Source organism: Morone saxatilis, unplaced genomic scaffold (genome assembly GCF_004916995.1).
Source record: "Morone saxatilis isolate NCDOM2014 unplaced genomic scaffold, NCSU_SB_2.0 Contig7, whole genome shotgun sequence".
In the NCBI taxonomy this organism is placed as follows: Eukaryota; Metazoa; Chordata; class Actinopteri; family Moronidae; genus Morone; species Morone saxatilis.
The window spans coordinates 7,806,237-7,821,741 of NW_023340246.1; the positions used below are offsets into that span (position 1 = coordinate 7,806,237).

Sequence of the window (15,505 nt, forward strand, 5' to 3'; positions counted from 1 at the left end):
CCCCCCCCCCCCCCCCCCCCCACGGGCGGGCGCTCTACTGAGCATGCGCACACGGTGCCTCGGCTCTTCCTCAAGAATGGTGGGCGAAGCGCGCCTGTCGACTGTAGGTTAGATCAAGGGACTTCGAAAGCTGCACACAAGTTTCGTTGAAGTTGACCAAAATTTGATGGAAAATACTGGTAAGGCCCCGAAACGCATCTTTACTCACGAAATTCTTGTAATGTGGCTAAAATTGTGGTGATTATATAGCCAGCTAACGCGCTAACGTTAGTGAAGCTGCCCACGTTAGCCGGCTAGCTAACGTGGGGAAGCCGCTGGCACCGACTATCAACTGGAGACGAAGTCAAATGCTCAGCACGTTGTAGTTGTTCTAAGGTAGAAAAAGGTGAGCGGGATTAAAAGGTTGTCGGTTGTTATTACAATGCAGAGCCCTGGTAAGATCACAATTGTAGTTTACCGACTAAAAGCTTATATTTGAGTTCACGTTACTAAACGAGTGTGAAGCTCACGTCAACCACTGGTCACCTTAGAGATACTTCTCAGGAAATAGATAGGACTCAAGGCCCAACTTCTAATTGAACTTTGACTATGCAAACAACCTCCCGGGTGAAACATGGCCTCTAAAAAGCAAACATTGCTAAAGTTAAAGTCAACATTTATCGATTTTGATAGAACACGTAACGTGAAGTTTAGCAGTCATGCGTAGTGTTATTTAACTAAGGAAGCGATCACGTGGACGCATTATTTTTAGTAGCTAACGCAAGTGTTTAAGCTAAAGCTGGCGTCTGTTTTAATGTTAGAACAAGGAAGTGTCTTTAGCGCCAGCTGCGGCTGCTTCTGACCTTTTTTGGTTGTAAAGATAGTTAACGTTTGAAAATATCAATATGAGATATCGCAACTTAAAGTACGGAGCAGCACAGTTGACGTACCACTTTTGAAGATAATTATTAATTAAGTTTTGAACTAGGAAGTTGTGAAATCGGTTTGCTTTTGGATGCTAGAAAGTGAAGCATGCTACCAAACAAGTTATTATCTGTGAAGGTTTGAAGTGATCAATAGTCTAAGATAAGATTATGTACCTTTTTCTTTATCCCCTTTAGGAGAAATTCAAAATTGACGCAGGAGCATAGGGGAATGTAGTGCAAAGAGAGAGTACAGAAGTGGAGGTACAACAAGATATCACAAAATAAAACATTATATGATAGAAAATAAAAGACTATAAATGAAAGTATGTACACTGTCTGTCTCAATGAAGTCCAAGTTGTTAATATTGGCTCATTGTACAGCTAGAAAAGTAACTTTTTAGCTTTTCTAGACAGCCTAATACTTTACTATAATTCTACTAGACTTGTATTTGTATTTTTATTATTGCTTAATCTGCCAATCATTTTCTTAATTAGCCTTAACTAGTTGTTTAGTCCACAAAAAAATGCAAATTTCAATTCCCCCAAGCCCAACTGTGATGTCTGTGATTACCTTGTTTTTTCTGACCAACACCTAAAGATTTCAGATTGACTTTCATATATGGCAAAGAAATCCCAACCCAGGGAATATTTGGTGTTTTTGCTCTGGTGATAATCCAACCTGCTTTTCAACAGGCCCGCATCTCTCAGAAGACACCATTACTGGAATGCTGGACACTGAGTCCCCTGCCATGGAGAGCAATGGGGATGCCTTTCTTCCTGACCTTCCTGTTCTAGGACAAGCTGCTCCCTGGTCCATGGACCAGGTTGCTCCAGAACCACTCACCAACATTTTGCCTGAGGACTCAGATGCGTCCCAGGATGCTCCGGGGGAACAGCAGCAACCAAATCAACAAATGAACTCAACAGAGCTGGGATCTGTGGAAAAGGCTGTGGAGCAGTTTCAGCTTGCCAGTGCTCAGCTCTTCCAAGAGGAGCAGCCTCAGCCTCCACCTCCACCGCAGCCCACAGAAGAGGCAGAACAGCCAGAACAGCCATCAGAACACAAAACAGAGTCTGGGGAGTCTCCGCAAGAGAGTCAGGAGAAGAGTTCAGTGCCAGAGGCTGTTGTCCCATACGGCAGTCTAGGTAATGAATAGTTGTTGTTGTTGTTTGCTTGTTGTCATGACTCGTTAGTTTACTTGAACAGAGCAAAACTTCATTCAACCATTCACTCAAACATAAGTGGTCTTTAGGGGCTGTCATGATAACTGCAAAATCGAAATGCCGCGCTACTGACAAGCTATTGCCACAGCTGCATGTGACGTGACATCACACGTTTTTTTAAGACTGAAAAGTGTTTCAGGGTGGCAGGGCTGAAGAGACTCGACAAAGATAAGCACTGTTAAAAACGCACTAGAATTCTCTCTCTGCTACTCAATATCCCTCAATTCATGGAATCACAAGCACATTAGTGTCCCATGATTGCATCATCATTTTGCACAGGGTAACAATACCACACAGGAAGAAGTCACGTAGCCTCTCCGTCACTCGCTCTGGAGTTTCTGGCTGGAAACGGGTCCACTAATTATCAATAATCAATAATTATTATCCCAATTTGCCCCTAGTTAAACCAAAACAGGGGCAGGCACGGGGTGATTAGTGCTAGCAGTTATTACGATGAAACATCCTACTGTACCTCTTTACAAAGCAATTCCCAAGTGAAGAAATACTACTGCATGAAGTACTCTTGAGCCACCTTAAATCGCAGGGTACAGGGGAAATTCCCTCACTGCACATCAACCAATGACAGTTGGCAGCAGACAATATTAACATCCCTCTTATTGGTAATGTGTCTTGCTTGCTCCTTTACTTAACCCCACTTAATGTTTTTTTTAATGATTTCTTGTTAACTTCTCTAGAGGGTACTGTGACAGAAGATGGCATGGAGCTGGAAGAACCATCTAAAGAGACAACAGAAGAAATGACTGTTTCTACAGAACCACAGCTGCCCAGTGAGTTTGAAAAACTCCTTAAAGGGTGTGAGGAGAACCCAGAAGACTTCAACGGCTGGGTCTACCTCCTGCAGTATGTGGAGCAAGAGGTAAGAGAAGACTAACTTAGTCTTTAACTAAAATTAAAGAACGTTTTGTTACATTTTGAGTTTATTTAAATTCAGGTTAACTGGATTATTATACTACAAGTGAAATAGTAACATATGGAATCTTTTTGCTGTTACCTCTCCTTTGCAGAATGTCCTTACAGCTGTGAGAAATGCATTTGATGTATTCTTCCTACGTTATCCCTACTGCTATGGCTACTGGAAGAAGTATGCTGATATTGAGAAAAAGCATGGCAATATACAGGTTGCAGAAGAGGTAAATATCAATATTTTTGGACACACAGACTATTCTGTCCATGCCCCTATTATGTAATTCATTATTATATTGGTACACTGAATCAACACAATGTACTTGTGACTAAGTACTGGTCCTGTCGAGACTGTTTTGAGTGACAAAGAGAGGCACTTTAATGAATGTAGTAAAATGGTTTCAGCCATTGACAGGCTTGTTTGTGATTGGTATCTCCCAAGGTGTACAGAAGAGGCTTGCAGGCCATTCCTCTCAGTGTGGACCTGTGGCTGCACTACCTGACCTTCATCAAAGAGAACTCAGACCCTAGTGACCCAGAGACTGAGGGACGCATTCGAGCGTAAGTGAAACACTCTTACTCGATTCCCTTGTCCGTCTACAGTGGAAATACCATCCATCGTCCATATTTTCTGTATAAATGTTTGAATTTAAGTAAAATGTATTACTAGTAATCGCGGATAGTTCATGCATTATCATTTTTGAACATAGCTGGGTAATGAGACAACAAATAGTTGCATAAGATTCATGATCTTTCCTTTTCATTTCTATTAGTGCCTATGAACATGCAGTGCTTGCGGCAGGCACAGACTTTCGCTCAGACCGTCTGTGGGAGTCCTTCGTCAACTGGGAGACAGAGCAGCAGAAGTTAGCTAACGTCACCGCCATCTATGACCGCATCTTGGGCATCCCAACCCAGCTGTATTCTCAGCACTTCCAGAGGTAGGTGGTGGCATGTTGTATCTGATTTTATTGTTATCCAGAGACACAGGTTGTCTGTAGTTAAAAAAAATACTGTTCTTTATAAATGTAAAGTAAACATCGACCAGAATTGGCCCATCTCTTTGTATCACTTAGCTCCATGCAACACAAAGAAGGCGTTTTTTTTTCCCTTTAAGCCATTTTGACTTAAATAACACTGACATCTAACATAATTTGAAACAATTCTTGGAGTTAAATTTACGTACGTATTTACGTATTTACCTGTTTTTAATCTTTGCAGGTTCAAAGATCACGTGCAGAGCAACAACCCCAAACACTTCTTGTCAGAAGAGGAGTTTGTTCAGCTGAGACTTGAGCTCTCTAAAGCCAGCCTATCCGCAATGATCTGTGAAGATGACGAGACACCTGTTGCCCAGGAGGAACTACCACCTGGTACAGAGGATCTTTCGGACCCTGCTAAGGTATAAATTCAACTATCCTGCAGGGGAGACACATTTCCAAAAGTACTGCTTGCAGGGGGTTAGCAGGAGCTTGCCTTTTCTCCATGATGAGATGGAAAGAAAGCTGTGTTCAGGTTTGAAGAGGTGTCTTTATGTCAGCAGCCAAGCCAATGAATGCCAGGGGGGATTCAAGTTGGCATCCAGTCAGGGACTCGCCCTAAAACTAAAAGGATCAACCGTGGCCCATTGACCCCAGAACCTGCACCCAGAGGCTGATATGCAGGGTGCATACATACCTCCCCCCCTCTCTACAGGCTTCTTGTCTCTGGCAAGCTCATGGTGATGTAAATCTTTGGCTGCAGGACTAGCAGTTTTGACATCAAGTGGAGAATGTCATATGGTGACACGTACATGAGTGAGTTGACCATGTGTTTTTTTTGTGTGTGTCTTTATGTAGAGAGTGACAGAGATCGAGAATATGCGCCACAAGGTGATCGAGGTTCGGCAGGAAGTGTTCAACCACAACGAACATGAAGTCAGCAAGCGTTGGGCCTTTGAAGAAGGGGTATGTTTCTTGTTAATTGTTGGGAGGGAGGGGGATTTTTTTCTTTTTATTCTTTGACACTGTCAAACAAACATATATTATTGTCTTTTTAGATTAAGAGACCATACTTCCACGTCAAAGCCTTAGAGAAGACCCAGCTGAACAACTGGAAGGAGTACCTGGACTTTGAAATTGAAAACGGGACACCGGAGCGCGTGGTCGTTCTTTTTGAGCGATGCCTCATCGCTTGCGCACTCTACGAAGAGTTTTGGACCAAGGTAATGTATCCTTTACCTCTCTCTCACTCCCGCTACCTCCCTGCACTTCCCCATCCACGATGATATCACATCGACACAGTAAATCGTCCTGCACTCTCTTTGCGTGTAACGTTGATATGTGACTGTATCTGTTGTATTAGGGGATGGCCAGCTTGCCACACAAGATTTGACTGCAGCATTTGCCAACTACTACGTTGCATCTTCTTCGTCTCCCACTACCTTACAGAAACTTATCTAATTGGTTCCATGAAGGTGCTGATGGGTTTACACAGAAAATTTCTAAAAACGATCTTGTCAATGAAGAATTTCACTGTTTCTGTCAACTGAAAATTTAGGTTTAAAATATGTTGTCTCTTTTGCCTTTCTCTTTCTCCTCTGTTCTTTTTCTCTGTCCTCTCTTGCATTTCTTCCAACTCGCTTTCTCTTTTTCACTCTGAAGTATGCAAAATATCTAGAGGGCTACAGCACTGACGGTGTGAGACATGTCTACAAGAAAGCGTGTACTATCCATCTGCCCAAGAAACCAGCCACCCACCTGCTGTGGGCAGCCTTTGAGGAGCAGCAAGGTGAGTGACACTTAAAGCAACTTGCAAATTGAACACAGTGAAATTACCAACGAGTTTATGAGAAGTCTCTCTTTGAGTATGAATAAATGACCTCTTAGTGTATCTACATGTGTACATAGTGATACAGACTTTTAAAAACAAGAATGCATGTAATTTGACAAAGTTTGGTCATACTGACAGTATTCTGCTTTACCTTTGCCCAGGCAACATAGATGAGGCTCGTGACATCCTGAAGTCCCTAGAAGCATCAGTCCCAGGTCTGGCCATGGTGCGCCTTCGGAGGGTCAGTCTGGAGCGTCGTCATGGTAACTTGGAGGAAGCAGAGGCCTTGTTAAGGGAGGCCATGGAGTCTGCGAAAAATGCTACTGAGACGTCGTTCTATGCTGTGAAGCTGGCCAGGCAACAGATGAAGGTGCAGAGAAGTCTGAGCAAAGCCAGGAAGGTGCTGCTGGATGCTATTGAAAAAGACCAGGTGAGAGCTGGTCGATGGCCTTCGACAGAGTTTTTCAGTCCTACAATTAATATTGCTCAGAATGCAAAACAGTCCACAGTCCACATTACTTTTAAAGATAATGAACTGCCTTAATGTATGCAATAAAAAATGATTTGCACTACTTTTCACCCAGGCTATATCGGAAAAGTTGTGACATGCTAATATTTTGTGGCTTTACAGACGAGTCCAAAACTCTACCTAAACCTGCTTGAGCTGGAATACAGTGGAGACGTGACGCAGAATGAGGCTGAGATCTTGGCTTGTTTTGACCGGGCCCTGAACAGCCCGATGCCTCTTGAATCCCGCCTTCTCTTCAGCCAGCGCAAGGTCGAGTTCCTCGAGGACTTTGGAAGTGACATCAATGTGTGAGTTTTTTAACTTTAACTTTTAGACAGAGTGGTGCAGTATTATGAATGGGGTTGTCATGTTTGACATTGAGTCATTTTATTTTCTTTTCTTTTAAAATCTTGTAGGCTTGTGGCTGCATATGAGGAACATGAGAAACTACAGAAAGACAGCGAACCCTCAAAGAGGAAAGCCGAGAACGGGTATGACAGGTGGATAACGGAACAGATTTTTTTTCACATCAACACATCATTATATTCATAAGTTTGTCAAATAATAGCAGTCTAACTAAAGTGTCCTGTAGTTAGTTTTTCATTGTATGACAGACTGTAGCACCTCTAAGACGTTACCAATGTAGTGTAGGTACTACAGCATCCCATACTAAACTCAGCAATGTAACTAGCAAGGGATTTTACTAACTTGAAACTATTTGTCTCCAGCTCTCAAGAACCTGATGCCAAGAGGCAACGTGTAGATGACCCTTCCGCAGGTGCAGCAAACGCACTGACAGACACACAGGCCAACAACTCTGCGTACAACTACAACTGGTACCAGGTGGGTTTCTTATCTGAGCAGTTGATGGCACTGAAAAAACTTACTTTCACTTTGTCACACCAGCATGTATGGCCATATGCAGCTTTTATTATGTGTATTTTATAGTAAGAACTTATTTTAATCACAATAGGTTGACAAAACTAGAAATGTTAAGTCATGTTTTGTTTAAGCCTGTTGAAATGTTCAGTGATCAGGTTACTCAACTGTTTTCTCTTTTTTTTTTTTTTTTAGCAACAATACGGCGGTTGGGGACAAAACTCCTGGGGCCAGTACAACCAATATGGCCAGTATAACCAGTACTACCCTCCTCCCCCAACATGATGGACACAATCCTGGCATGAAGATGGAGACTCAGAGGAAAGCATCCTTTCTGACCTGCCTAAATCTCTGAACAAGACTACTTAACAGGGTGTCATGGAGATTTTAATCCAACCACAGAAACTGATTTGTTCCTTTTTCTGGTTTAAAGTGTGCTAATCAGTTAAATTACACTTTGTAGCTATTGTTTGGAATATAACACACTTGGCCCTCCATGGCAGTCATGTTGATCAGTCATGTTCTTTAAAAACCTTCAATTGCTACATCCATCATCTCCAACACTGGCTGCTTTTTTTTGGGGTTCTTTAATGCATGTTATTTGTGAAGGCAGTTTATTTTTCCCTGTGTGGTAAAAGCTTTTTAATTTTTAGATCGGATGACTTAGTTTGATCTCTTTCTTTGTGTTTAAAGATTAAACTTGTAAAGGAGGCATTGATTGATGTACCTCTGAGTCGTGTTTCTTCCCAAACTGAAAGATTTTTAATATTTCATGGTTCTGTTTCCATAAATAAAATGAAGAGTTCCTCCTTTTTTATTTTGACTTGATTTCATAATAAAGAGATTGATATCCTGAAATGTCACTTGTTGTTTTCATCATCCTTTTCATTCTTTAATAGCTCAAAGTACTGCTGAGTATCTTTATGAATTATTTACAGACATTACACACAGTTCTACATTCAAGTATTTATATTTAAGCACAGAAATAATCTTATCTACATGTTCACCTAATAGATATGTAACATTACATTTTGCCTATATTGACCAGTGATTTACAGTGAAATATAAGGAGTTGACAGCTTAATATTTATTTAATATATACTGCTGACTCACTGAAGTGAATCTAGTCTTTAGTTTTAAATTCCCAAATACACCATGGCCTTCTCAAACCACAGTATCTTAGAATGAGCTTGTAAGAAAATATTTAATTGTGATTTAATGTTTTAGCTTTGTGTTATTTAAATGCAACACACTGAGTTGTTATCGGTTCAAACAACTGCAAAAGCAATTACTGATTCGCGAACAACTTTTTTCCAAAAGACTTCCATCCGCCAAAACGTGATGGGCGTGGCCATCGATTCTGACCAGGCTTACGTAAGTCCGCACATGCGCAGTATCGGCCCTTAAACAGCCCTTTCTATGCTTAGCGTTGAACGACTAGCATCAAACGAGGTAAGGCCTGTGCAATTTAAGTGAAGAAACCTATATATATTAGACCCTGGTAGATTTTGGTTATCTAATAGAGCAACCTTATCATAAATTATCACGTTTTACATTTTATTTTGAAGAATTACGATACATTTAGCGTGTTTGTAAGCGACTTTAGGAAACGCGTGCCCCATGCGGCTAGTTAAGCTAGCACAGCATTAGCAAGATACCAAGAGAGACGAGTCGGTCCAGCTCCCGGCACGTTGCTCGCCACTGTTTCTCCTTCATTATAAACTTCACAGTGTTGTGACGAGGTATACTTTTGTAAGTGTATTTATACGTGTAACTTATTTAACAGTGTCAGACACAGGCACAACGTGGCGGGGTTAGTAGTGAGTGTTCATAAAATAAATCAAACACCACAAGCTTGTTTCCGCATAGTATTTAAAAGTATTAAAGTCGCTCGGGCCTTTCTTGTCTTCTTCCAGCATCAAGATGCAGCTCTTCTTGCGTGCCCAGAACACTCACACCCTTGAGGTGACCGGACAGGAGACTGTTGGCCAGATCAAGGTAAAATGTGTTCAAGTTGGTGAGAATACACCAGACCTTTGGTTTCAAACTAGTCATAATTTGGATGTCATTGATCTGTGGGAAGGGGTTTAATAACAACGTTTCTTTTGGTGTCTCTTAGGCCCATGTCCAGGTTCTGGAGGGTCTCCTGGTTGAGGATCAGGTGCTGTTGCTTGCTGGATGCCCACTGGAGGATGATTCCTGCCTGGCATCCTGCGGCGTCTCAGAGCACTGCACCCTGGAGGTAGCTGGCAGGCTGCTGGGAGGTGAGTACACTGGTGCAACTGTTGGTGTAAGAATATACTTTTGAAGGCAGGGAGCAATGTAAACTCATCACTCAGCATATCCAATAAGCTTTTAAAAGACTGAAATGATGCGCGTCTGGTTTTGTGTTTCGAAATAAGATTAATCACTCATCCACACAAAAACATGGGACACATGCTGGCCTTCAAAGTCAAAAGTTTCTCTTTGATCACAAATACTTAAGCGACTGAGCACATAACAGTTTGTCTGGGTGTACTGCTGGCTAAAACCCAATCAAGCCGCAAGCCCTTATATGTAAGATCATCCTCGATAAATACGCAATATGTAAATGTTTTATTAGATTATGGACCCCATGTTAGTGTTTTGAAAAAATGAGTACGTCAGTGTCTGAACTAGTCTGTCCCAATTAACACTTCCATTTCTCTTTTTCCTCTCCTCAGGTAAGGTTCACGGCTCTCTGGCCCGTGCCGGAAAAGTGAGGGGACAGACACCCAAGGTAATACGATTTTACACTTTCTGGCACCTCATGTTCCAGTATAATACAAACTCAGACATCTACACCTTTTACTGACCTTAAAAATACATTGTATAGCACTTTGAATGCTTGTATATGTATGAAAATGTCTTTTTGTGTGTTCTGTTCTGGATGTGCTAGTCTGTAAGATGGATACATTAAAATGCATACATTATTATCTTAGAGAACTAACAGATGCCTTTAACCGTCATCTCTTCCAGGTTGACAAGCAGGAGAAGAAGAAAAAGAAGACTGGCCGTGCTAAGCGTCGCATCCAGTACAACAGACGCTTCGTGAATGTTGTGCCCACCTTCGGAAAGAAGAAGGGACCCAATGCCAACTCCTAAGTGCTTCAATGCCTGAGAGTAAAAAGACGGTCATCACCATCCATCAGTTTTTACCAAGTTAAATGTTATCCTGCTGTACAGAATAAAAATTGGCTTGGACAAAAGAAGTTTGTGTGGTGTATCCTGCAATGAAAGGGGCGACTTTAGAAGATTAGTTGCCCCATTACCCTGTTTAAAATGACTTTTAATTGAAATTGATAGTTTCTTTTGAAAAGTCTGTTAACTTATGTTTATACTGTTTGCTTTTTCATAACCAGATGGTACTGTTGTACAGTCTAACTGAACAGATGACCTGTCTGAACTGGTCATGGAACATGGTCTGAAGGTGCAGTTTATTGCCTAAGTTTCTTAATTGGTGTCATCATGGTACACGTAATGGATAATTCAGATTTTAGCATCAGTAAACCTGAAAGCCAGTGCACAAATATTAGTAACTTATTAGAACAGGAAATATTTCATAAAGAGCATAAGTTCTCTGCTGATGCCATCCATGTGAATTCTAGTTAAAATGCACAAAATTGACATCCAACCAATATGTATTTTGTAAAATGATTTAAAAACCAGAAAGTTAATAATTGTCAATCCATACCATGAATTCAGTCTCTGAAACAGGTTTATTTATCATTTACATTGTACATGCAAAAGAACAAAACAAAATACAGAGAATAAGGTTTCAGGGCATCTCATATGTACATTATTGACAGGCCAGCACATTTGGGCCAAAACGTAAAACATTTTAATAATTGGTCATCGTTTCTTGTAAGCTGATGACAAAGTAGAAATAGAACAGCGCAGTCCAAATGCCATTTTAACTTGAATCTTTACAACAAGGTTATCGAGTATTTCTTTTTTTCTCCTTCATCCTTGAAATGTAGTGCATGCTGGCCAACGTTTGTCAGTTAATCCACAGCCACCAGCTCGACCTCAAAAATCAGCTTTGCATTGGGTGGAATTCTGGTAGTGCTGGAGTTAAGGAAAGTACAAAAGTCAATGCTACTTACACCTGTAGGAAGGAAATGAAGTACACTCCCAAATAAGATTCAGCCCCACAGTATAATACCTGAACCTGAGCTGTGACCGGCTGTGTAGGCAGGAACATTTTAAAAACCCTTTAACTAAAATGAATCATCACATTATAAACACATACAGTGTATTAACCTGACATGCACAAAGTGAAGTACAAAATCAGCCAAAGAAAAGGATACTTGGAATCAGGGAGACCTTTCTTTCCGTAGGCCCACTCTGGTTCAATCTCCAATCGAGCTGTTTCACCCTTGCTCATTGTCAGAATGGCCTCATCCCACTGTGAAGGTAAATGATTGCAGATGATAACGTGTTATATGAGGAACTAAAACATTTAGATGAACAGAGCAAAAAAACATCAGAATCACTTACTCCTCTGATGACTCTGCCCAGGCCAGCTTTGAAGCTCAGTGGTTTAGTTTGTTTCTTCTTTCTTGCAGCTGCAGAGAGAGAACAGATGTTTAAACCCAAAGACAGAATCTTCTTCAATGGGGATTTATTTATCTGTAACCATGGAAGACAAGTGCTTTAACAGTATCCACAGTTCTCCAGGGTTCTCTAGAGCAACCTGGTTGCTTCTTAGAGAAAATACCAATTGTATATTAATTTAGTTTGGGTGGAGTATGACTTTATGGTGCAGCACTGTCACACTTACCAGCGGGGATATTTGTGTCAAAGACAGTTCCATCCTCCAAAGTACCAGTGTACCAGCAGCTCACATTCTCTCCTTTCTTTGGAAAGTTTGTCTTGTCACCTTTCTTCAGCACAGACTTGGTGTACTTGGGCGGACCCTATGAAAAGCAAAGCAAAGGTGGTTCATAATAATTTGTATATGTTTGCAAAGGAAAAAATTAATAACATCCCCTAAAAAATTAAACTAACAAGTACCTCGTCCACAATTTCTGTCTTGACTTCTTTGGGCTTCTCTTCAATTCTAACAGCTTTCACCTGCTCGGTCATTTCTTCAACTGGTTCTGTGCCTTTAAACCTCTGCAAATTAAAAATAACAGCATGAAACACACACGCATGCATTGCTGAGTGAGTGTGTGGGCCCTTGCAGCCTGTTTACACCAACCCCCCCACACAGCATGCAGAGTCACCATGCACAATATGAAGTCTCATTATCATCACTTACTTTGCTCTCAAAGAGCTGATCATAGGCAACAATCAGTTGTTCTTTCTTTGCTGTTTTGGCAACATTCTTGATGTTTCCCAGCAACTTGTGCTCATTGAGGAACTGAAAGGAAAAATGTGATTAGAGAGAGTTAACAGATAGTATCTTTGTTTGTTCATCATCTGTGTGCTCCTGCGCAAAATCACTGGCAGGGTTTTGGTTATAGTCAGATTAAAATACGTCAAACAGTAAATGCAGCCGTGTCTGCCCCTGGTCGGCTGAAACAAGTGAACATGTGAATATATGTGAATATATGTGAATAGTGCAGCACTATAATGGGTAAATGTCGCTCTGCATTGTTCCACATTGTGCCGAGCTACATGCTAAAGCACAACATGCTTCCTAATGAGGCTTCCCTAGCTAACCACGCAGCATGCTGCAGTTCAAAGTGACCATTAACATTTTAACCCACACACATTCAAAGTAAAGGCACAAACAGACTGAAGTGATAAACGTACCGAGTGGGCTGCATTGTCCTGAATGAACTTTATAATGTCTTTTTTGGGTAAATCATCACTTTTGAGCTGCTCATCGCTCCACTCCCGTGTTGGTTCAGCCGCCATTTTGAGGCGAACTGATCAACTTTGACCCCCGTGGCGTATATTAAAAACTGCAAAGACATTTTGTTTTATTGTCAACATGTATTATATATTTTAACTCACCCCGTGAACTGTCAGGTTATATTGTAGACGATTTAGTCATAAAAAAAACGCACTGGCGGGAAAACAAATTGTGAATGTTGAATCAACCAATAATCATTAAATTGATAAGATACGGACACATTATGAAACTAACTGTATGCTGAGCTTTTAGTCACAAATAAGAAGACTAATCAGAGCAAACTAGAACAAGCTACATCTGTCCAACATGTGTTTCCTGCCACTTAGTGGACAAATAATGTAAGTTTTCAGTGGGAGACGTTACTGTCAGCTGTGGTTAATATATTATAAAGAAGAAAATACTAACATTAAAATAAAATAAATGCCACACATAATGAAACACTATTGTTTTAGCTTCCAGTCATGAGTGACAGAAATGTAGTCATGATTTTTTACCACATCCAACATCTCTGAGGAAGATATGTGTCTGATGTGGACATAATATAATAGAAACAGACTTGTCCCTCATTCTGTGTAATAAAAATATTATTTTTATGTTTGACATAAAACATCTCCCATTGTCCAACTTTTGTTCATATAACAATATGAGTTTGTCAGTGATATTTCCAGTACTTTCTCCCATCTTTAACCCTCTCTGTGCTTGCTCACACTTTCTTATGTCCTTTTATTCCTCTCTGTGGTGGAACACAGAAAAACACAGAAAAACACATATGTTGTGTAGTAGTTGCATACATGTGTAATCCAGCTCAAGATGAGGACCGTTTAACACACAATTAGAAGTGCACCAGAGGTGGTGAAAGCCTTCCCTCTGTACGGTGGAGGATAAGGTGCCTCAGTTTCTGCTCATCTGCTGACTCAGGTCTGCTATTTAGATGCTGACGCCATGTATTTATGTGCAAACTTTAATAGTTGCATTGATTGTATAAGGGATATTGATAACGTTTCATCTCAAGTGCCTGTACAACCATTTGAAATTTCTCCTAATTTTTGAGGGATTGTAAGTCCTGTGTCTAAATGACAGAATAAATCCTGCTCATGACAACTTTACATCCATACCAGGAGGAAAAGCTGTTGTGATTTATATAACAACCTCCTGTGATTGTCTGGATTGTATTAACTTTAAGGCAATCACCTCATCTGAACCTTTGACCAATGACCCTGCATGTATTGACCTTATAGGAGAGAGATGAAAGTCACAAATGTACAAATGTTACAATGAGACAACTAAAAGACAACCAATATTCCCAGACATGTCATTTCTTCCAATATGTGTCGCCTTGCTTTCTTGGAATTTATCAGTAAATTAGGTTGTGAGAAAACACCAATTAATGTTTATAATTGTTGTTATTTTGTGGTATGGGATGTGTTGAGAAATTAATACATGTCTGTTGACAAGACCTGATATCTCAAGTCAGTAAAGGACACATCAGAAAACAGGTCGGATTAAGCCATATTGGATCACATCACCAGGACAGGAGTTAGAGGGATGGCATGGTGTGCTAGCTGCCATCACTTAAAAAATGCATGGCCACCCCTGTTTGGTGTCAAATGCTGTCAAAAATAACGTGTTAAATAACCATTGTCATGGCCACATTTTAGACTAAGTGAGACGCTTATGTTCAAAGAAAGATAAATATATTTGGAATTAATAATTTACAATAAGGTAATGATGTTGAGTTAAAATATATTAGTTTGCAGGCTTTTCCAAGCAGATATTGATACATGTGATTGTTTGTGATAAAATTAGCTAAATCCACCCCTGCACATTAAACTTATGGAAGCAGGGATTTTGTAAAGCAGTCCAGACCTTGTATAGTTGAAATCACTCTTTTTGCAATATTTGTAAATGACTTGGCTCTACAGAAGGAAACTAATTTATGCATATGCTTGGATGATTTTAAATTGGGTACTTTATTATATGTGGATGATACAGTGGCTCAGTAGAAGAGTGGGTTGTCCACTAACTGCAGGATTGGCGGTTTGATTCCCCAGCTCCCCCTGTACATATGTTGAAGCGTCCTTGAGCCAGACACTGAACCCCAAGTTGCTCCCCAGGCACCTATAGCTGCTCACTGCTCCAAGTTTAGGGTGGGTCACATGCAGAGGACAAATTTCAATGCAATGAAATACTGAAAATATGACAGTAAAGGCTGAAAGACCCTGATTGTTCTTCTGTCTGTTGAGTCTAACCTGCAGAATATGATAAAGGACCAGTGTTTAGGATCTAGTGGTGAAGTTACAGATTGCCACCATCTGAATACAGCTCAGCCTTCAAGAGAAACTACGGTGGCCACGAAACATGCAGTTTGTCTGT

At 40.7% G+C, this 15,505-nt stretch overlaps 3 protein-coding genes across 4 annotated transcripts; 2 read left to right on the forward strand and 1 right to left on the reverse strand.

Moving 5' to 3' along the window:
- The first annotated feature begins 49 nt into the window (after window positions 1-49).
- prpf39 (PRP39 pre-mRNA processing factor 39 homolog (yeast)) lies at window positions 50-8,112 on the forward strand. Of its 2 annotated transcripts, none has more exons than XM_035678411.1 (15): window positions 50-179; window positions 1,599-2,051; window positions 2,825-3,006; window positions 3,155-3,280; window positions 3,496-3,614; window positions 3,827-3,994; window positions 4,275-4,455; window positions 4,892-4,999; window positions 5,092-5,256; window positions 5,696-5,822; window positions 6,026-6,294; window positions 6,496-6,680; window positions 6,789-6,872; window positions 7,101-7,215; window positions 7,447-8,112. In XM_035678411.1, the coding sequence occupies exons 1-15, from the start codon at window positions 167-169 to the stop codon at window positions 7,534-7,536; spliced, it is 2,385 nt and encodes a 794-aa protein (XP_035534304.1). In that variant the 5' UTR covers window positions 50-166; the 3' UTR covers window positions 7,537-8,112. The 2 variants fall into 2 exon arrangements, with proteins under 2 accessions (XP_035534304.1, XP_035534305.1); XM_035678412.1 differs by having other exon boundaries at window positions 6,789-6,863.
- A 513-nt stretch (window positions 8,113-8,625) lies between these two features.
- On the forward strand, window positions 8,626-10,478 carry faua (FAU ubiquitin like and ribosomal protein S30 fusion a). The gene is made up of 5 exons (XM_035678993.1): window positions 8,626-8,703; window positions 9,168-9,249; window positions 9,371-9,515; window positions 9,954-10,009; window positions 10,249-10,478. The coding sequence occupies exons 2-5, from the start codon at window positions 9,175-9,177 to the stop codon at window positions 10,372-10,374; spliced, it is 402 nt and encodes a 133-aa protein (XP_035534886.1). The 5' UTR covers window positions 8,626-8,703; window positions 9,168-9,174; the 3' UTR covers window positions 10,375-10,478.
- Window positions 10,479-10,969: 491 nt separating this feature from the next.
- On the reverse strand, window positions 10,970-13,184 carry fkbp3 (FKBP prolyl isomerase 3). Its single transcript, XM_035678992.1, has 7 exons — window positions 13,030-13,184; window positions 12,533-12,634; window positions 12,286-12,387; window positions 12,053-12,188; window positions 11,770-11,837; window positions 11,580-11,677; window positions 10,970-11,328 (listed from the first exon to the last, which is right to left on the reverse strand). The coding sequence occupies exons 1-7, from the start codon at window positions 13,132-13,134 to the stop codon at window positions 11,274-11,276; spliced, it is 666 nt and encodes a 221-aa protein (XP_035534885.1). The 5' UTR covers window positions 13,135-13,184; the 3' UTR covers window positions 10,970-11,273.
- Window positions 13,185-15,505: the final 2,321 nt, after the last annotated feature.

Bases quoted from the DNA above. Each gene is read 5' to 3' on its own strand.
- faua (XM_035678993.1), top strand. From the start codon at position 9,175: ATGCAGCTCTTCTTGCGTGCCCAGAACACTCACACCCTTGAGGTGACC. The intron at 9,250-9,370 runs GTAAAATGTGTT...GGTGTCTCTTAG, and splicing joins AGACTGTTGGCCAGATCAAG to GCCCATGTCCAGGTTCTGGA. The intron at 9,516-9,953 runs GTGAGTACACTG...TCCTCTCCTCAG, and splicing joins AGCTGGCAGGCTGCTGGGAG to GTAAGGTTCACGGCTCTCTG.
- prpf39 (XM_035678411.1), top strand. The intron at 2,052-2,824 runs GTAATGAATAGT...TAACTTCTCTAG, and splicing joins TGTCCCATACGGCAGTCTAG to AGGGTACTGTGACAGAAGAT. The intron at 3,995-4,274 runs GTAGGTGGTGGC...TAATCTTTGCAG, and splicing joins TATTCTCAGCACTTCCAGAG to GTTCAAAGATCACGTGCAGA.
- fkbp3 (XM_035678992.1), bottom strand. From the start codon at position 13,134: ATGGCGGCTGAACCAACACGGGAGTGGAGCGATGAGCAGCTCAAAAGT. The intron at 12,189-12,285 runs GTACTTGTTAGT...TGCTTTTCATAG, and splicing joins AGACAGAAATTGTGGACGAG to GGTCCGCCCAAGTACACCAA. The intron at 11,329-11,579 runs GTATCCTTTTCT...CAGCACTACCAG, and splicing joins AAAGGTCTCCCTGATTCCAA to AATTCCACCCAATGCAAAGC.